At 41.4% G+C, this 22,258-nt stretch overlaps 1 protein-coding gene across 2 annotated transcripts in view; it reads right to left on the bottom strand.

Moving 5' to 3' along the window:
* The window catches only part of VPS13A (vacuolar protein sorting 13 homolog A), a 4,910,496-nt gene that overhangs the window by 928,856 nt on the left and 3,959,382 nt on the right, over positions 1-22,258 (bottom strand). For both annotated transcript variants that reach the window (XM_044060868.1, XM_044060869.1), the window contains exon 57: positions 21,424-21,505. In XM_044060868.1, coding sequence (XP_043916803.1) covers positions 21,424-21,505 — 82 coding nt within the window. The remainder of the gene's footprint in view (positions 1-21,423; positions 21,506-22,258) is intronic.

Genomic DNA, 22,258 nt, shown 5'->3' with positions numbered 1-22,258 from the left:
AAGGTGGTCCACACAGCCTACTTGGACCTTACAAAAGCCTTCGATAAAATACCCCACTCGGGCATTATAGATAAGCTCACTAGCTTAACTATAAACCCCTATGTCACTAGATGGGTTGCAAACTGGCTCAAGGACAGAACCCACATGGTTAGAATTGCTGGAGCCATGTCAGACTCCAAACCAGTTACAAGTGGCGTCCCACAAGGCTCAGTCCTGGGACCTCTCTTGTTCGGTATATATTTCTCGGAGGTACAGGCCAACACGGAAGGACTGTGGCTGACCAAGTTCGCAGATGACTGCAAACTAGGCGCAATAATCGACTCTCCAGCCGACACAAGCATCCTCCAAAAGGGCCTCATAGAAACAGACAACTGGTGCCAGAGCCATGGCCTCAAGCTAAACGCCAAAAAGTGTATAGTCATCCCCTTTGGCAAAAGCAAAGTGCCCACACATTACCACATAGGTGGTAATCCATTAGGTACGGAAGAAGTAATTAGGGACCTGGGGACCCAAGTTGATAGCAATCTCTCATTTGAAAACCACATGGCCAAAGTGGTTAGAAAAACATTTTATATAGCCCATCTAATCATGAAGGGATTCACATCTAGATCAGGGGAGGTCATCGTGCCTCTTTACTCATCCCTCATCAGGCCCATAATTGAGTACAATACCCCTTTTGTGATGTACCTTACCAGACACCTGCAGCAACTGGAAAGACCCCAAAAGTACCTCACCAAGAGGATCAAAGGGCTCAAACAGATGCCATATGCTGCCCGATTAAAGAAACTCCAGCTCTACTCAGTGGCATACCGCCTGCTCAGAGGCGATCTGTGTCTGACGTATAAAGCCATGTCCAACCCGGAATTAATGGACATGCTGCACCTCAGAAAATCCAAATCCCATCGAGCTACGTGCTCGAGAGACTTGAACCTCAGCACAGAAATAAATAGGACATGCTGGAGGGACAGATTCAGAACCCAGAGGCTCCCTTCACTCTGGAATAAAATCCCAGTCCAGGTTAGACAGAGTCCCTCGCTGACTCTCTTCAAGAGGAATCTTGATGAGTGGATGGGAGATCGTAGGTTTACCCCGGGTATCACTTCTGTGTCACTGTTAGACAGAGGCACAGTATACTAACCTCGAAAAAGAGCATAGCAAAATTCATTTAAAATGGGTAGTGAAAGCCAAACACACTCTGGCTAGGCTTATAAATGCCCTAGGGCAGATAGCCTAGTATGAACCTATGAACGTAGCATTTATTCAGGTGTCCTACTAAAAGTATTTCTTCCATCAGAGATAGTATAGCCATTTTCCTCAGAAAATACATCATGTGTAGTCTTACACAATAAGATAAAGAACTACATACTTATAACACACCCTGGTACCTAAAAAACATACACTAACATATCCTTGCCAGTTAGAGAACCCATTCCATGTCACCCACAACTCACAAGGCATGCATAAAACACTAGATGCCCCTCTCCATAGATTCTACACTAATTAAAACTGGAGATTTTAACTACCCACCTATAAAATGGAAGACTTACAGCACTACAAATAAACATGCTCAGCACTTGCACACTTCATCAATGTTAACTCGCTTGACCAGATGGTGCACTCCACTACCAGTAGACTGAATGTACTGGACCTAGCTATCAGTAACATAACACCATTATGCTCTTCTCCTATAGTAGTCCAATCAGTGGTTACATCTGGCTAAAAGTCAGTGCTATTTTATTTATTTTTTATTTTTATTTATCATTTGTTGACCGGGAAAGTCAGTGCTATTTACCATTTGAACTCGCCGTAGACTGCATACAAGTCCATCTGTCTTTAGGCAACTCTCGGGTGCAAACCTACTGTCACTAACTGATGACCTAATATAGTTTGGGAGAGCCTCACCCAGTATAGACCATGTGACCAATACCACCGCATTTGCTAGTAGTTTCTGTTCTCATTTCATAAGTTCATAGGCAAGTACTAAGCAATTAGTCTGCAGACCATTACAAGCCTAGCTAATGACCCAAATTCAGAAGTTACTTCCATGCTGAAGAAGGGCAATATAAAGCTGGACTACATCAGAATAGAATGGAAGGCCAACCATCCAGTTATTTAGGTTTACCTTGAAGATGGTGCTACTCCGACTGACATGTAGTAAAGTTTGCTCCAGACTGAAGTGGGGGATAGGTTAGAAATATATCACAAATACATGGCTTATTGATATGCTGATGAAGTTTTACTTCCTTCAACTTGGTAATATGTTCTGTGAAAGAAGAGAAGGTCAAAGATGGTCAGATCTTTCATGGCACAAAAGGCTAGACACAGATCCCCTTGAAGATGTCTGTAAGAAAATGTCTACAGATAGAAGGCTGTCAAGTTAATTTTTTTGAGGTCATTAGTCTTTTTAGTAAGAAAAGTATAGTTGTGCAAGATAAAACCGTAACAGTAGACATCTTTTTTTTTACACTGTTGTAGTACTCATCACATATGGGATCGCCTGACAAGGATAGCCAACATCTGACCAGTATACCAAAGCTTTTATATCCTGCCAGCATCATACATCAGGCGTATGTTCCCCATTCAGGAATGGAGTATAAAGGTGAAACAGGAATGCTCTGAACTTCCTTGCCATCAGTACGAATGCCACAGTTGAATATCTGCCTGAACACCCTTTCTGAGCTAATTTCTACTGAGCCATTAATGGATAAGTGCCCCATTGTGAATCCTTCTTTTCTTTATTCTCTTTGTGTACTTAAGAGTTTATGTTATCTAGGAAGGGAATTGTCAGAAGCAGATTCTCTATAAAGATCTTCAGGAGAAGTGTTTGCTTTTCACATAATCATACCCAGGGCACCATTTGTCAGGCCTTTGCTCTGAAGGCTCTTTGCAGCCATATGTCTTCTTTGTCCATCTACATGAGAGCCAATGTCTCAAGCGTTTGACCCATGGTACCATGGCCAAATCCACCCACCCCAAGGTACAGTCTCAAAAAAAAGATTAAAAAGTCTCGGTCTGACTCTGCTGCTGTTCAGCCTCCACTGGATATTACCCTTAAGGTGGATGAACACCCTACAGACTGTCTAGTGTTGACACTGGTTTCCTCTGCCACAATCCAGTTGGTGGCCAGCAATCGGCTTCTCACACACCCTCAGGCTGTCCTTGGCAGGAGATCTCACATGTAATTAACACTGCAACAGTGACAAGGAAGGACATCAACTGAGGTCACTCAAGCTAAGCAATATATTTAAACAAATACATGCTAAAAAGAACATTATATTAAATACTGGAGTGGGTCTGATAAGATACAACCAAAAGAGGATCAAGACTTATTTCAATCTACAGGAGATGTCTTTGGAAATTTGATGAGCCAGACAGAAGACTTTCTGAACTACTGCACAGACACGAAGGTCAAAAGATGAGGGACTTTTTCAAAGAGTAGATAGATCCCTTACACCAGTGTTGGTCACCTGTATGATATAGAAAAATGTTTTGTTTACCAAAATTAACTATACTTCATATTTCACATTTAATTTCAGGCTATCGTCCTTGCACCAATTACTAAAGCAATCTAACCTATACTGGAGCAATTGTGAATCAGTGGAAGATAAAATAAGACCCAATTAACAGTTGTCTACAAACTTAAGACAATCACAGGGCAGAAATGTTGGCCTGAAGATCTGAGAAACAGATGCCAAGTAGGACAGGGCCCACATGGAGTCCTGTGGTATGCCACTGGCAACTTTTTTGCTTTACAAGTGGCACCTGTGACTATAACCAAATGGGTTCTATCAACACAATCAGTTAGTTACTCACCGCATATTATAAAGATTTACAATATGATTTAGTCTATGGAGAGAGTAGTCTAGCTTTATTAGGTATGGCTTGTGAGTTGTAGGTAACAATGAATGGGTTATGTAACTGGCAAGGATATGGTGCTGCATGTTGTTTAAAGTTACCAAGATTAATTAATGAAGAAAACTCAACAAAAGCTGTTCTGCCCCAGACAGAGTCTACAATGAAAGAAGAGAAGTCCAACCTAGAAGAAGTAAGAACATCACTAAAGAAAATAGTCAGGGAAAACAGCAGGCACAGATTAGGTCACAGCAGATATGATCAAGATGTTGGGGTGAGATAAGGGAGAAATGGTTCCAGAGGATACTTACAGTAGTATGGAGAGAAAGGTGCTCTCAACCTCTAAGAGCAATAAATCTGGAAGAAGTCATACATATGATGGGGACATAGGCTCCAAAAACAGGGCCATTTTTAAACTACTGCTATTTCAAACTTAGAAAGTTAGCAGAGGAACAGATTTTGCATTTGCATGAATTTTCTGAAGACTATGAAGTCTGAAACTCGAACATATGTAATTATTTTCTGACTTCAATCCTCAGTGATTTGTTAGAAAACCAAGATTTAATGAAGAACAGACCAAAATTATGAGGCAAAAATCTAGACAGATGGGAAGTACGGTGCATATCCCAGATGACTGTAAATTAAGCATTCTAGTGCCAGTGTAGAAGAACACAAGGGGCAGAGGTATATCACAGACGACTGGAGAATAAGGATTCTACTGCCAGTGTACAAGAACAAAGGGGTCATTCAAAACTGTGGACAGTATAGAAATGTCAAACTCCTGTTACTCTACATGAAAATTCTTGAAAGTGAAAATGTTGACAGTAGAAAGTAAGATGAGAGATGAGCAGCTTGGATGCAGATCAAGATGCCACAAAATCAACCTAATGTATTCAGTGAGACAGACAGCTGATAAGAAGCTTGAGAAAAGGAAAGAGTCCAACTGAGCATTCCTAAACTTGGAGAAAGCACATGACAAGGTCCCAAGAAAGCTGATGCAGACAGTTCTGCAATGGTTCTAAGTCCCAGAAACAATGGTACAATCAGTGCAGACTACTTACAAGGACCAATGACACAAATACAAACAGTGCTTAGAGTCACAGAGGGGTTTCTCTGGGGGACTGGGTGAGCATCATAGTTCAGCTTTGAGCCCACTGCTAGTCACACTACTGATTAACTACATTTACAAACAGGTCAGAGGTAACAGATCAATAAGGCTTTTGTATGCAGACTATGTAGTATTATAGGCCCACTCTAAAGAGAACTTCAGCAAAAGATAGAGGAATGGAATACAAAACTGTAAGCACATGGGATGAATCTTAGCACAGGTAAGACAGTTGTAATGGCAAAAATGGGGCAATCAGAAAACACTGAAAATTCATACCGAAGGGAAAACAGTGGAACTGGTTAACAGCTTCAAGAATCTAGGATGGCTGACTGAAGATAGGCTGTCTGAATAAGGAAGTTAAAGCTAGAATCAGGGGGGGCTGCAGCCAACTGTCACACAGTGTCAGGGGTAGTGTGTGACAGAAGAATGCCAAAGATGATGAAAGCTAAGGTGTGCAAACCAATATCACTGACCAGTATTTCTGTACGATACAGAGACCTGGGTGGTGAAGGCAGAGCATCTGAGGAAACTACAGGTGATGATGGAGATGCACTGCATGAGATGGGAGGTAAGATGCACACTGTGGGACAGACAAAGATATGAGGACATCAGAGCAGAAGTAATAGTAATCCCGATTGCAGAGAAGGTCAAACAGAATGGATTAAAGTGGTTTGGGCACATGTGCAGGAAAGCAGAAGGCAATATGGTAAAGATAATTTGGGAGAGACAGGAAGAAGGCAAGAAGAAATGAAGATGTTCAGCAAGGATATGAATGGACCTGTGACAGTCAAACGTGACTGCTGAAGGAGAGTAGCACTGAATCGAGAGATGGCAACAGCTGACCCGGCACCCCAACCCCATGTAGAAAATGGGAAAAGGGGGAATGATGGTGATTTATAACATTTGTCAGTAACACCTGCATAGGGAACAGTGGCAAAGACCTTGGCCAGGTTTAGATATATTGTATGTGCTGTGCAATCTGAACCACTGCCTTAGTGACTTTCAAAGAAATTAATTAGGTTATTAGCAAGACCTTCATTTGATGCAGCTGAATTGATAATAGTCCATGGTTAACAGATTTTTAATGACCAGATTAATGAAGTCTGAGACAATATGTTCCACAGCTTTATATGAAGCCAGTAAGCCAAAGTCTGTGTCTGGAAAACTACTGTATAATGGCATTACAATGGCAGTTTTACAGACTTCGGGAATGTAACCAGTGGAAAGACTTAGATAAGAGAGGTTAAGTTGGGGTTCAGATAAGTCATATTTGGTAGTGATTATCAGGCAACCTGGTGTGATATCTGGACCATGGATGGGGTATTCTTAACTTTTGAGATGTCTACCAGGACTTATTTTACAGTAATTAAAGGAGAAGGCTGTGACTGCAGAATGGCTACAACTGTGGGTGGAGCCAAATATGCATTAATATTGTCAGCTAGAATACTAGCTATTTCATTTGGGTCAGACTGAGCAGTATTACTGTGAAGTAGCTCTAAACATTGTTGGACAAAGCAACTGAGAAACAAACCCCTTTGGTGGGGCTTCTGGATAAGCAAGATTTAACATTTCCTAGTGTAGTTAAAGATAGATCTGCAGTTATTTTTATTATTTTAGTGGTTATTTGAACCTCATATTCAGCTTTGAGCTTAATAATGGTTCCCTTAAGTAAACAGCTTAAGTGTGCTCCAAAAGTAAGTCAAATGAGACTGATTACAAGCATTAAGTAATTTATTTTGCTTGTTATACAACTTATTTACATTGGTATTCCACTACAGAGGACTGTTTTAAGTTTCCCATTGTATTTGGAGTGGCGAGGGACTACCTTACCAATATAAACTATTTATATGGAAGTAGAAGTTAAGAAGCATAGGCAGCCTTAGCAACTAGATCTACTGGAAGAGAATAGCAGTGGAATTTATTTAGATCATGAAATAACTGAAGTTTTACTTTTGAGAAGTCTCTAAACACACAAGTATTTGAAGGGAAAGTACCAAGAGTTTTAAGGGAATGGGTCAGAGCCAGATCCAGCACTAGGTGACCAAGGCAGTTGCCTAGGGACCATTGGCTGGGAGAGGGTCCCCGCTGGCAGAGAGATTTATTTTTTAATTAAAAAAAAAAATGTTTAAGAGTATTCTTCTTTAAGAAGGATGCCATTTGCATCTGGTTGCACAGACGCGACAGGTGTATGCAACCCATTTTCATCTTCTGTGTCTGTGTGACCTGTTGTTTACATCTTTGTTTTCCACACGTGCAGAATTTCAATGCCAGAAGACATTTGAAATGTGGACCACGAACGGACAAAGTGAGAGGTAGGTGTGTGTGTTTAAGTGGTAGATAGGTATGTATGTGTCTGTGTGTGTAAAAGAAGTAGGTAAATCAGTATGAACTTATGTATATGCGTGTGCGTGTGTTTGTGTGTAAAAGAGGGAGGGAAGGGTTTCTCAACTGTCCTGATTTTTGCCTCATATTTTTAGACTATTCCTCATAAAATTTGTGGTTTTCTGAGTTTATTGTGGCAAATCAGTGAGGACAAAATTCACTAAATAATGACAGGCATTTGAGTTTCAGACTTTATATTCTTCAGAAAATTCATGCGAAAACAATACCTTTTATTCTAGCAACTTTATAAGTTTGTAATTACAATATTTAAATTCTCTGTTTTGGGGATTCTCCCCATTATTTTGGACTTTGTCCAGATTCTTTGTCCTAAGAGGTTGAGAAGTATATGTGTGTGTGTGTGTGTGTGTGTGTGTGTGTGTGTGTGTGTGTGTAAGATGTAGGTAGGTAGTTAGGGAGCATACCTCTCAACTGTCCAGATTTTTTGCCCCATATTTTTGGTCTGTTCCTCAAAAAAAAGGGCTGAAGTTACTGAATAATGACAGACATTTGAGTTTCAGACTTTATATCCTTTACAAAATGCATATTAACACAAATATTGTTATTCTAGCAATTTTCTATGTTCATGAGAATAATATTTGTAATCTTTCCCTATTTATTTTGTCTAGATTTCTTTTACTAAGAGGATGAGGTAGGTGTGTGTGTGTGTGTGTGTGTGTGTGTGTGTGTGTGTGTGTGTGTGTGTGTGTGTGTGTAAATGCCCTAGTTATGGATAGCAGGTGGTTTGTAATTTGTGTAGGCTCAAACCCTGTATCTCAGTTACAGGAAACAAGAGCCTAAATCCTCTACCCCAACTACCATGGTGCATTTTTCAGGGAACTGAGTTTCAGGTGCACTTTTCAAGGAACTGGGTTTCAAGTGCATGTTCAAGGAATTCTAAGCTTCAAGGGAAGTTTACTACTGCTCATGCTGTTTGTTTACAATGTGCAACTGTTTTGTTTAGCAAATGATATCATTACTGTGTAGTATAGAATTCAAAAGCAGTGTTAGTAACACAACAGATAGCAGGTTTGCTCTTGATGTAGAAGGCTGTGGGTTCTACTCACACAGCATGTAGCTGGATTGCTGATATTTTGTTGTATTTTAAGGGAGGGCTGCTGCAGTCATGAGTATGTCCTCCTTTGGGTGAGATGCCTAGTAACTATGAACCTGTTTTCAGTTTGCCATCCTTTCTATATTGCAATATTACCAGATTACCATTTTTTAATGCAACATAAGGAATTTATTCTTCAAGGGCAACAGGCACTGGATTTGTAGATGAAACACTGAAATATAAAGCTGTTCGCTAGCAGCAAATTCTTCAAAGGTTGCCGATCTCTTTAATGTGGAATTATTCAGAAGACTTTTACTTCAACAGAGATTGTGTGTATTGACTGATATTGGTAGACTGTAATGACAGACGTTTGAGTGGCCTTTTATGGTTGAAATCTTCTGAAATGCAAGTTTTTTCATTACTTGCTCATATATTTTGTTTCACTGCTTACTGGAAAAATGTTCAAAAGTATAAAATGAAAACACATTCTAACAAACGGTGTCACAGAAGGGGCTTATGAGTTGAAAACAGCCCAAAGGTAAACTTAATCCACCACTGGCCAGATGCATTTTCTTTAAATGTGGGTTTCAATGCTGTTTCAGTGAATATGAGTTTCAAGGGCAGAGATGTTTTAATGTTGTGAGACTGTATTGCATTGTATAGCAAATGTCTATCACTGTTTGTCCTATAACATTTATAGCAACAGGTTTAGATTAAATCCAAATATCTAATAATTGTAGAAATAAAGCAGAAAACACTATGCACACAGAGTTTTTGAACAGTGTTTACACTTACCGCCTCAAAAAAAAACAGCTTTACTCCGTAGCATATCGCCTACTCCGAGGTGATCTCTGCCTAACATATAAAGCTATGTCAAACCCAAAGCTGTTGGACATGCTACACCTAAAGAAATCCCAATCCCTCCGAGCTACACGCTCTGGGGACCTAAATCTTGTCACCACAATAAACAAGACACGCTGGAGGGATAGATTCCTGTCCCAGAGTGTTCCTATACTCTGGAAAAAGCTACCCATCTATGTCAAGCAAAGTTCTTCATTAGCACTCTTCAAGAAAAATCTTGCTGAGTGGATGGGAAATAGGAAATACACCCCGGGGATCACTTCTTTGTCTCTGCTCGACAGTGGCACAGGAAAATAACTTTCTTGGGTGGAGTAAGCCATGGAACCTTGTTGGTTAGGCTTACATAGGCCCTTGGGCCGATAGCCTAGTACCTACCTATGAACCTAAGTGGGGAGAAATAGCAAAGTCATAGGACACTGGAATGCCTGAGGGGGGAGTGATCCATTACCCTGCCTAGGGCCCCATTTAACCTTGACCCGGCTCTGGAAACGGTTACTCATTTACGATCTGATTTAATTAAGGAAAATAATACATATGGAAGTGTGTAAGAAGCGGACATATTTGTAACAACACGATCAAGGGCATTAGATCCCCTTGCAGAATAAGTACAGTTGTGTAAGAACATGTAATAGCAGATGCCCTACTGCTCACTGCTGTAATATTCCTAATTGATGGGTTATCACTGCTAATGTTCAGCCAGGGCACTAAGCTTTATCTTCCCAAGATCGTATGTCTGAAGAGACTTCAACTCGTAAGCATAGGGGTAAATAAGTCGAATGTATGAGAGTACTTCCTCTTCATCTCCAAGCCAGCAGCCTGAAGATCCACTGAGAGAGAGAGAGAGTGAAAGAGACTGGTAAGCTAGGAGGGGAGAGGCATGAAGTGTCAAGGAGGTTGCCTTGGTTCTGTATGATGCCATCTACAGGATACAGACAGAATGATAAGAGGTAGACAGAAGCAGTACAAAATGAATGTAGAAGGTAAAGAGGGTGGGAAGGAATAGCGCAGCAGTTATCAGTATGATATCTACCATTATGGCAAGTTCTTACACAACTGTACTATGTTCTAATCAAAATCACTGTTGCAGTATTCCTAATCAAAGGGTGACTGCCAGAGCTGAAGGGAATACAAGGTTTGAATTTCTGAATGTGAAACAAGGAATCATAACTAAAGTGCCTAAGGCATGAAGGATAGCATATGTACAACACACCCAAATTACCTGAAATGATTACTCCACTGATGAAACTTGACACCATCAAGTTAATAACATTAATACAAGAGCAGTAAACAACTAGTCTTTTAGCAAAAAGTCACCTACAGAGACTCTATGTGACTTAACAAGGGATTCAACTCTTTCTACATAAATGGACCTTCTTCAGCATTGCTACAATAAAGAATCATTGTTAGAATAACGTTTTTTCTTTGATAAAGTGCTCAAAGAGGATCTGTCCTTTTTATGATTATGTTCTACTTTACATCAACTGCTTACAGACATGAGAACAAGAAGCCTGTCATTTTAAAGTGTTCTCTCTCAAGCAATTTGCCCTATAACCTTAACATAGCGTTACTGAAAGCCTTCCACGTCACAGTAAGCTTTAAGATGATCCTCTTCCACAGAGAATACACAAGACAGCATACTTGCCCTGTAAAGCCATTTTACTGACCACACTTCCATATATGAAATAAGTGTTAGCCATTCTGAAATCCATGGCGACTGTTTTAGAAGAAAAATGCCAAAAATCCACACAAGAAAAATCCACTGAAAACAACAGCAAAATGTCAAAGCCTAGACAAAAGTTTTATCTGTTTTAATATCTACTTTTTGGCTTTAATAAAAATGAAAAATTGTCAAGAGCACTAAGTTAAGTTTTATCATGCAGGCAGTAAAAAACAGACACCTAAGACAGAAAAGGCCCAGCTATCCTTTACAAGCATTTCCTTCTATACTACAGATGAGAGTAGATGTCTAATGAAGAGAAGAATGGGCTGATACACAACTGAAGGGCATCATCTGAAGCCTAGGAACTTGTTCCGTAATAAGAATACCGTGATAACCCAGAGAACAAGAAAAACGAAGCAGTGCAACACACGTACATGGGTGGTGCGCATCATGCATGCTTCTGCAAATTAAGCTAATATCATCTGTTCCATCCCCAACCCCAAGTCTCCGGCATCACTCACTGTAGACTCCTGTTTTAACAAACAAGGACCCTACAGACCATGCTCATCTACAAAATTTCACATGCAAAGGGCAATAAGCCAGCGACTGCTTCTTCCTATCGCTTTCAACTGATGGTCTGATGATCTGGACTTGTTTGTGAATCTTAAGCCAATAAGTTACTGACAGTGATGCAAAGAAATGCAATGCCTCTGTGCCAGCCGCAAGGTTTTTTCCTCTTTTTATTTTTTGACAAAAATGTCAAGCATTCATGGGGGTGTTGGGATTTTGATTTAACTTGCTTTTGCCTTTTTACAGAAATATATAAAAAAAGAAGTTATGTACTCACCATAACGCTCCATGTATGTAGTCCATTTCGCCGAACATTATTACGTGTGGCCACTTAGAAAGCCTGAAAACTTCTGATTGGCTCGTGGCTAATAGGTATCCCATCATGGTGCATGCGCACATTCCCCAGATCTTGTTTGCTACTAGACTCTCAGGACAGGACAGGAAAAAGGACAAAGGTCCAGAAGAATAAACTGTAATAAAAAATGCCCTTGTGGTATAAACCACTGTAGAAAAGGAAAAACCTGTATCCAGATCCTCCAGGAAGGGGGCTGGTGGGTGGGTTCGTAATAATGTTCGGCGAGATGGACTACATACATGGAACGTTATGATGAGTACATAACTTCTTTATGTTATGTAGTCCTATCTCGCCTCCATTATTACGTTTGGGACAGCGTCCCTAGCATCTTGAATGGGTGGCTCACTGGAAAATACTCCTGAGTACCGTGGAAGCAAACGAGGCTCTACCCCTGGAAGTTAAACCCAATTTATAATGGGAAATGAAGGTATGAGGGGTAGCCCATGTTGCTGCTGCACAAATACTATCAATAGGTGTCCTGGCTTGGAAAGCAGCAGAAGTAGAGAAGGACCTGGTGGAATGCGCTTTAACTTTAAAGGGTAACTCCTTTCCTTGAGAACTGTAAATAAAGGAAATACAACTAGAGATCCAGTTCGAAAGTGCAACCTTGGAAACTGGCAAGCCCATTCTTGCCTCAGCAAAAGAAACGAGCAGCTGTTCTGATTTTCTAAATCCTTTGGTCCTGTGGATATAGAAACACAGTTGCCTATGCACATCCAATTGGTGGAATGTACACTCTGCTTCATTGGAGTGATTTGGGAAGAACACTGGCAATTCAATTGTTTGGTTTAAGTGAAACTGAGAACAGACTTTAGGAATAAAAGAAGGATTGGTCCGGAGAGAGACCCTGCCTTTGTGAAAAATTAAATATGGAGGTTTAACAGACAGGGCCTGTAATTCAGAAACTTGTCTGGCTGAGGTTACTGCTATCAGAAAAAGAGTCTTCCAAGACAGGAATTTCAACTGACATCTATGGGCTGGTTCAAAAGGTGGCAGAGTAAGTCTAGTACACAGGACTAGATTCAGGTCCTAAGGAGGAATGGGGTCTTGCACAGGAGGTGTTGATATCATGGAACCCCTTAGAAAAAGATTTGCACAGTTTGCGAGACATAAGACTGGAATCATTAATCCCCACATGAAAATTACATATTGCTGCTAGCTGAACTCGGAGTGTAACAGCTGCTGAACCCTGGTGAAAGAGTTCTGAAAAGAACTCTAAAACAATAGTAATGGAAGCTGTAAATGGATCAACTTCTCTGTTGTGTGCCCATATAGAAAATCTCTTCCATTTACTGTGATACAATTTTCTAGTCGAAGGCTTGTGAGAAGAGATAATAATATGGGTTACAGCTGGAGACAAATCATGAAGACTGACTAGTGATGGAACTGGAGCAGCCATGCTGTCAGTTTGAGAGTGTGGAGATGGGGGTGAAGAGAACCTGATGTGTGTCAAGAGGTCTGGCACTGAGGCCAGAGTCCATGGGTAGTCTAACAGGTGAGGCCCGAGAAAAGGGAACCAAATCTGACGAGGCCAGTAAGGAGTGATGAGGATCATCTTGCTTCTCAACAACATTGCTTTCTGTATGACCTTGGGAATGAGTGGAAAAGGAGAAAAGCATAAAGGAGTCCCGGGGGCCAATTGTGGACTAGTGCATCTCTTGGAGACTCTTCCGGAGGGGGGATGAGGGAGAAAACGGTGCTGCATGTTGTGTTAATGGGGCTGGCAAAGAGGTTGCAGCAGGGTTGTCCCCACTTGTGGAAGATCATACTGGCTATTTTCTGGTTCAAGGACCATTCATGAGGTAACAATATAGCCCTGCTTAGCTTGTCCGCTATCACATTGGAAGACCCCAGGATGTGCGCTGCAATGAGAAAGTGTTGGGAAGAAATTGCCCAATTCCAAACTCGCAGGGCCTCTTGACAAAAGGGGTATGATCTGGTCCCCCCTTGTTTGTTTAGATACCAGACCACCAACATGTTGTTGGTCTGGATAGCTATCGTCCCTAGGGGGGGGGGGTCGTTAAGTGCTTGCAACAATAGAAGCACCGCTCTCATCTCTAGGACAATGATATGCAGATGGGCCTCCTGCTCTTGCCATGTGCCTTGGACAGTCCTGCCAAGATAATGCCCTCCCCCCACCCTATCTGAGAGGCATCCATGGTTACAGTGGCAATGGGTTGGTGCGGTACAAAGGGAGTCCCTGTGGTAAGATGACCTGGTTGAATCAACCAGCGTAGGTGCTTTGTGCAAGAATCTGTAATCAGAATCTGATGATGTAGAGGCAACTGCAAAAAAGACCACTGGGATGACAGGAGCCATCGGAGTATTCTCATATGTAGTCTTGCTAAAGGTACCAAGGTTATGGTAGACGCCATAGTTCTGAGAAGCTGCACCACCACCTTCGCTTTGACTCTTCAAAGGGGAAGTATTCTGTATTCTGTCTGTAGGTAGTCTGGCTGTCATATCGACCATGTCTATGTTTGCTCCTATAATAGTTATAGACTGAGTGGGCAAAGTAGAGGATTTTTCCCAGTTTATCGAGATTCCCAACTGGGAACACAGCTTGATTGTGGAATCTCTTGACTGAACTAGGCGATGCCTGATGGTGGCGGTCAGGAGCCAATCGTCCAGGTATGGAAAAACTTGGATTCCCTGACACCTCAAATGAGCTGTGACTACTGCCATGCACTTGGTGAACACCCGGTTCCACATCAGGAACACTGATAGGGACGGTCATGAAAGGAATCGCGACCTCTCTGATTTTGTGGGCCTCCCCTGCCTCTAGGGAGATGTCTACCATTATTTCCTCCTCCCCTGCCTCTGAAGGAGGAATCACCCTGTGTGTCCTGGAAAGGTCTCTGTGATTTCTTGAACCACATGTTGCCGCCCGTCTGACCTTTAGGGTAAGGTCTAGAAGGAACGGTAAAACGGACTTCCATGGAAGAGAGAGTCTTTTACTTCCTGCTCACACCTGGTGAGGGTATCTTTCACCTTGGGTCCAAAAAGAGAGGATCCGTCCATGGGAGCATTGGTGAATGTAGACTTGAAAGGCTCAGCAAAGTTGCATAGATGCATCCAAGAATGTCTCCTTAAGGAGACTCCTGAATCCGCCGCCCTACTCTCACCATCAGCTGCGTATGAAATCAGCCGCATGGAAGAGTTAACAACAGATGTGAGAGTAGCCAACTGAGCCGACATTGTAGATGGGACTGCTTCAGTAGAGGTACCCTGAAGAGTATCTCCTAACTCCTTTAGATCATCTCTCTGAAGTCTCGTAAAATGTGATAGATAGTTCAGCGATCAGAGTGTAAAAGCCGCTGAAGAGAAGATACGCTTCCCATACCTATCCATCGTTCGGGATTCCTTATTAGGTGGATGGATAGAAGAAGAAGTCTCTGCTAGCTCCTTCTTGGTGGCCGCCGCCACCACCATGGCATCAACAGGTAAACCCTTGGATAAAAATTCTTTCTCTTTAGGGGCGGAAAGAAATTTATTCGGCCTCCTGGGGACCGGTTCCACGGCATCAGGAGTCTGCCATGCTTTCTGACTCACAAGATCCAGTAATTCGTCAAATGGAGGAGACACCCATAAAGCTGAGGGTTGAGACCCAAAAGCCTTCAGGTACACCGACTTCTCATCGGACGGGGTAATGGTGGGCCAGCCACCTCTCTGCCTGAGGATCTACAAAATGTCTGCAAAGGAGACATCTTCAGAGGACGACTTAGGGGACTCCTCTGACTCGAGGTCAGTGTCAGATGTGACAGACTCATCAGGGGAGTCAACACGCTTCCTCTTACATGATCTCTTCCGAGGGGGCTCCTCAACGGGGTCTTCTGGGGAGGTCTCGGAAGATCAGGAACCACCCAACTGGGGGTCTTGAGGCTGTGAGTCTCTACCATCCCGGGGGAGAGAGGATGCTGAGACTGTAGTCGGTGCTTGAAGGAGTATAGCATTGGTACTCCTACGTGGTACGGATGAACTATCCAAAATGCTACTCATCCTCATGAAGACTGATTCCTCCGGCTCTGAATTACACCCCGGCTCTGAAGAGAGCATAGGTACTGATGGCCTCCAAAGGAATTGGCTCCGAGAATGATGTAGGGTCTGAGCTCACTCGGGCCGACGCACCACGAGGAAGACTCGGCACTGAAGAGGTTCGGTTCAAAGCGCCCCCTCAGGCCCGACAGAAGAGCTTCGGACCCTAGACACTTTGGACGGCGCCAATAGTGTCGAAGAGAAGCTTGGCTCCAAGACAACCACATCGGCTCCACAGGCCTAATCTGGGTTGGAGGAGGAAAAAGAGCAGGATCGGTAGCAGGGGTCGGCTCCGAGACAGAAATGGTCGGAGCAGATAAAAATTTTGGCAAGGCCGATAAGGAGTCTGAGCACCACTCTCTCAATGTCTTCTTCAGATAAGCTCCTGCAGGACAGTGTGGGAGACCTTGGTCTCTGCAATATAGGCGATTTTAGAGTAGGGGAGACCGGTGGAATGTCTATAGACTGGTTCCGAAGAAGACTGCTAGTGATCGGCACCAAAGCACTGGGTGCCAATACTGCAAGGTCCGTATCCAAAATCTCAACTGGTTCCAAAGATAGTGGAGCCGAAGAGACAGGGGCCAGCTCCAATTTTGGTAACTTCTGTGGAGGTTCAGAGACAGAAGTAGAGGCTGGAGAAGGCCTTTTAGAGATCTTGCCCTTATCTTTTCTAGAAGACTGCGAACTAGCAGAGGAGGAAGAACTGGCTAGGTCTTCCTCGAAGGAAGGTTTTAACATGCCTTTTAGGATCAGCTTATTCTTCCGTTCCTGGAGCACTCTAGGGCTGAAGGAATGACAAAAGAGACAAGTTTCTTGAAGATGTATGGCCCCCTAAACAGTACACACAAGACGCTATGTCCATCAGTGATGGACATTTTTTGCAAGCATTTAGTACACTTTTTAAACCCTGTTTATGCTCTTTATGTTCTTTGGACATAATGGCAGTAGAGAAAAAAACAACAGACTCACACAAGAGAGGAAATAGATCCTCTAACTTGAACAGATCTAGCCCTAACACTCACAACAAAAAATAAAAGATGGCATTACTAGGTTCTCTAACTTAAACGAACCTAGTGCAAAGGAAAAAAGGGGAACAAACTAGCACTTCTAAGTTAAATGGTCTAGTCTAAAAGCACACACTCACGGGAACCACACACAAAAGGCCAACAGGCCCAAGAATATTTTAAGCAGAAATAAGTCAAATCCGGTTAATAGACACAAATCGGTATCACAATAAAGCTATTAGCAATCAGAATAACACTTCACACGAAGCCAAAAACTCCTAAAAAGTAGTAATAGTAAAGAACTAAATCACTTTGCCATGGCCAACCAAAAGAAGCTTCCGAATGAAGATGCAGCAAATGAGATCTGGGGAATGTGCGCATGCACCATGGGATACCTATTAGCCATGAGCCAATCAGAAGTTTTCAGGCTTTCTAAGCGGCCGAGTCGGAGCCGAGGATCGGCTCTGAACCCACGCGTAATAATGGAGGCGAGATAGAACTACATAACATCCAACGTTACTACAGCACCTTTCCTCTTACTCAAAGTAAGAGTTAATATTACTCCTGCATTAGACCGCATAACAGATCCACTGCTAGAACTTGAAGTCTGACTTCCCACACATGTATTGCATTTTCCTCAAATGCAAACATTTTGAACATTTAGGGAAATCAATAAAACATTGTTTTTGGAAAAGGGTAAGTATCCCTGCACACTCTTATTATATATACTTACTCCACAGTTACAAAAATACTAGGTGAAAGAGAAAACACACATTAATGGTGAAACATGGCTCAAACAGCGGAGCTGAAACAATGCAAAAGCATTCAGAGAGCCAACACTTTGGGGAGTTTGCTTTAACGGCTGTCTTTAAAGGAACCTATATTTGAAGACAAGTAAAGCTTCTTCTCACTACTGCCTCCAATATTTATCTAAATGTCTTAACATTTTTTGTTTAGATTTCAGTTTCAGAAAGGTGTTTACAAGGGGTATGACAGAAAATGAAAAGGTACAGTTTTCCACTTGCTGTAAGCACATTCATAGCCCTTATCCCCAGTAAACATCTGCACTGTTACTCTCACTTGCATACCTCTATTCATTCCAAGATTATACCAACTGCTGCCCAGCGGTATCTGACATGACTCTCTGTGGATGGGCTTAATAGAAAAAAGGAAAGAGGACGATGGCAGTGACAGGACAAAAACAGCAGGAAAACGGCAGCCATCATATGCCAAGCAACACTGCACTGTTTTTCTTGCGACTATGTAAAACAACACATATGTTCCCACATGCATCACATTCAACATTTGTTCACAATCCTATTGAAGTAATGTACAGAATGATAGTCTCTGCTTGTATCTGCTAACAGAATCATTGCTTTATAGCCCCTTCTCCTCCTTCAAGGAAGAAAAACTGTCCCCAGCTGCTCAGTTCATTTTCCCAGCCAACCATCTGGTCTCTGGGCTTTAGCTGTGGAATCTAGTTCATAAAAGAGGAATAGCTTGCCTTTCTGCCACTGGCTGTTCACACACTAAGGATTGCTGCAGCAGACACTTGCCCCCATACTGGAGTATTTACATGTCTTTCAGGATGTTTTTTTGGCTGGATGATAGGTCATTCTCTTAAAAAGAAAGATAGCTTTGAGATTTTTTTCAGCTAGAATAATATAAGCAAATGAACACTAAGTCTCAACATAATATATATTATGGTAGCATGCTTATTCATTCTGATGTGAAGTATCAAGATACACAGACAAAGATATGGGAAGACTGAAAAAAGAAGTTGATATGCACATGTGGGAGGAGGGTTGCTAATAAAACACGAAGTGCCCCTGATAGAATTTTCACGAATATAGGTTTTATTTTATATGTATATACAAATGTTTTTATCATACAAAAATAACACTTAAAATCATTCTGCAATGCATAGAGATATTTCTGAAACAAACGGTTCTACTACAAAGAAACTCCCTTACAACTCATCTCGTCCATCATAAGGTCTACCAGTCAGCACTTTGCAAAACACTTTTTTTTTTGTCTAGAGGGAAAGCCTCACCACCATCTCCAAACATGGAAGACTTTGCCCTTCCCCACACCCTAAATACTAATTCCACAAATGTGAAAACAGAAATGCCGGTAAGGGATGATAATACTTATAGCACCAATAAACGTCCTGCTGCTAAACTAAAATCAAGGAAACACTGTCAGGGACTTAAACAAGTTGCAATGCAAAGAGCTGGTGTCCACTGAGTTGCATGTTGTAGTTATGCAAAACAGTAGTACTGCTGTTGCTATTAGATAAAAGGCTAGGGTCAAATTCATTCTCTTTCAGTACTCAGAAGACAATATGGTAGACAGGCAGGAAAGAAACTTTCCAACAATGTTCTAAAAATGGCACAGACAGATGACATGTGGGCAAGGAAATGGCCAAAAAAGTTCTAAAAATGGAAAAGTCAAATGTTGCCAATATCAGTTACTAAGACAGCAACTGGGCTGGCTGCAAGACAATAAGATGTCCTGGGGTCAACAGCTTCTAAAAAAGTATTAGGAGCATTTAGTCAATTACAACAGCCGACAATGATCCACAAAATACAAGTGGATGAAGTGTCCACTCTTATCAGCCTCTGGTTACTTGCAAGGAGGCTCTTCAAGTACAGCTAATGAGGGACACACTGCACCATCAAGTCCTTGAGATCGTTATATCCTTGAGACTGTCCTACAATACTCTCAGGAGGACGACTACTCCCCAAAACAAAATTCTGATTACTCTTAAGAAGCAACAAGTAGAAATAAAGTGTAACATAGAAGAACTGCCACGTGTACTATTAAGGTGGACCATATAAACCACTACTTTAAGCCTTTAGCAAGGAATTCATACCAGATATCAAAATTGGGAGTTTTGCTATGTATGTGTGATGATTAAAGTCTGTCTAAAATATAAGCCTTTCTGTTGTCAGACTTCTCCCTGACAACAGGGAAAGGGATGCATGTCTCCTCTACTATAACAGCATACGCCTGTGGAGAATTCATACTGACCCATTAGCACAAACAGCTCTCACTTTTAATCTTTCAGGACTATCAGTTGTTAAAATAAACTATTAAAAGTTATTAAACTAAAATTAAAAATAAGCAGGATTATCATTAAAAAACACAAGACAGGAGAAAAAAGTCAAATGAAAACTAAGTTTCAAATACACTACATAGCAAGATAATCCATACTTCACTTGCATGCAGTCTACAGTGACAACTTTTTATGGAAAGGTATGGCTACTGAAGTCTCTTACATCACCTGTCCTAAATCTACAAGTAAAAGCTAGCAGAAAAAGTTAACTTCTGGAACAGCAAACAAATAAATGTAAATAAGCCCACAAAAAGATACGAAGTTCAAGAACCAAGCAAAAATGATGAGAAGAGAAATATGGATAAAAAGAAACAGTCTGTTGCTAGATGCAGTGGGCACACATTCTTTTAACAGTTTTAAACAATAGTGGGAAAGACTATAGAATGTTCAGTGGTTCATTTAAGCAATAACCCATGTCTGAGTGTGGGTAATGCTAGATTTGCCTACGGTTGGTGTGGTTTGGTCACGAGGGCGAAGTTCAAGTGACCAAACAAAGCCAACCGTGGGTAAATCTAGCATTACCCACACCCAGACGGTGGTTATTGCTATTATACAATGACATTATTTAAGAAAATAAATACTTACTTTTCTTAAATAATGACTTTGTATAACAGTGGCGTGCTGTCCTTCCACCACTGGACATCTCATAGTTGACTTAGCTGATGGACTGCACATGCGTTTGGGACTTGCGTTCCTACGCATACCCAGTACATCAGTGCTTGGGGAAAGTAAGCAACGGAGAAAAGATCTCTGTTGCTTTGTTTTTCTTTTTTTTAAAAAAAAAAAAAAACAAAAAAAAAAGTTTGGGGCAGTTAGGAGAGAGACTGAAGAGAGGAAATACAAGGGTAATCAGGTACATGTCTAATTTTAAATAACGTACCTGATTTTCCTCGTATTTTCTCCATACTGTCTCTCGTATGTCCGGACTACATATTTATTTATTTTTTAAAACAACCATAAAAATAAAAAATGACAGAATATATCAACGGAAAAAAGTCCGGGTGACCGGACTTTTTTCCGTTGGTATAGGCTGGGATTTACAATGGGCACGCTGGTTGAGCTGGCCAATCAGCGTGCTCATTTTAGAATATTAATTGCCAGACATTGCATAATTAAGAATAACCTGTAGGCAAAAACAGTTAGGGGATCAAACTTCACATTTAGGAAAACAGTTCACATGAATTACAACAAAAAGTAGGGACTACATGGGCTTGGGTCTTTGTCTCTAGTAACACTGTCTATGTTCTACTTTAGTTGTTCTTTACTATCATTTTCTTTACATTTAACACGGTACAACAAAGTAAAATGGTTTCAATGCAGTTCATTTTTAAGTAACAACACCTACAATGCACATTTGCCCTGATACAAGACTGCAAGAAAAACTGAGCTTCTAAACAAAAACTGAAATACAACACATGCCAACAAACCTGAATCCACTGTGATGGATTTTGGAGGTTTAACAGGATAGAACACATAGGGAAAGATGGCTGCATTAAGCTGATTCTGAATCTGAAAAGTCAAGGAAAGAACAAAAACATGTGTCAATTTATATTTGTTAAAAATTGCTCAATAAAAGTAAAAACCTTCAACACCTTTAATTAATTTTGTATTTACAGTTAAGAAAAAAGTACTCATTGAAGTACTGTTGTTTTTCCCAATGTAACTTCTATATGCCTAAAATCTGTGGACATGCATTCATAAATCTGGCAAGTGCTGCAAGCCTTGTGTTCATTCAAAACTGAAATTAGAAAAAGTTAAAATTATGACAACTAAAATCAGCAGAAAAGACTACTGCAGTAAGTACTGCAGATATTATCAACAGCAGAGGACTTGAACTCCCTCTACTTTTTAAACTGATTAAACATATTCATGTTTGATTAACAGTATAGGAGCTAGAAGAAGGCAAAGAACAGACAAAGCCAATTCATTTGCCTTGAGGAGAGAAAAGTGGTCTGGCATCCTGCAATGCTGAGAACTACAGGTGTGTAAATGTATGGCTGCCACTGTTTGGGCCGGCCCAACACCATGCTGTATTCAACAGTGCTATATGTTTGTAAGTGGTTGGCATGAGTGGACACACATAAGCCTTCTGCAAACAGTCAAAGACATTCATGGGGAGGGAGTTAGGTGTTTGGGACTCTGTAAGATCACAGAGAGCTTGTACCAAATAACCCAATTTTCACCTCTCAGGAGGAAAGATGAGTTGACCGGGGTCCTGGCCAGAGTAAGGAATGAGATGGCCACAGGGTTCCTGCTTTGGTC

This window comes from Protopterus annectens, chromosome 2.part0 (genome assembly GCF_019279795.1).
Source record: "Protopterus annectens isolate FY-2018-M chromosome 2.part0, PAN1.0, whole genome shotgun sequence".
NCBI lineage: Eukaryota > Metazoa > Chordata > Ceratodontiformes > Protopteridae > Protopterus > Protopterus annectens.
This window is presented reverse-complemented; position numbering and strand designations above follow the sequence as displayed.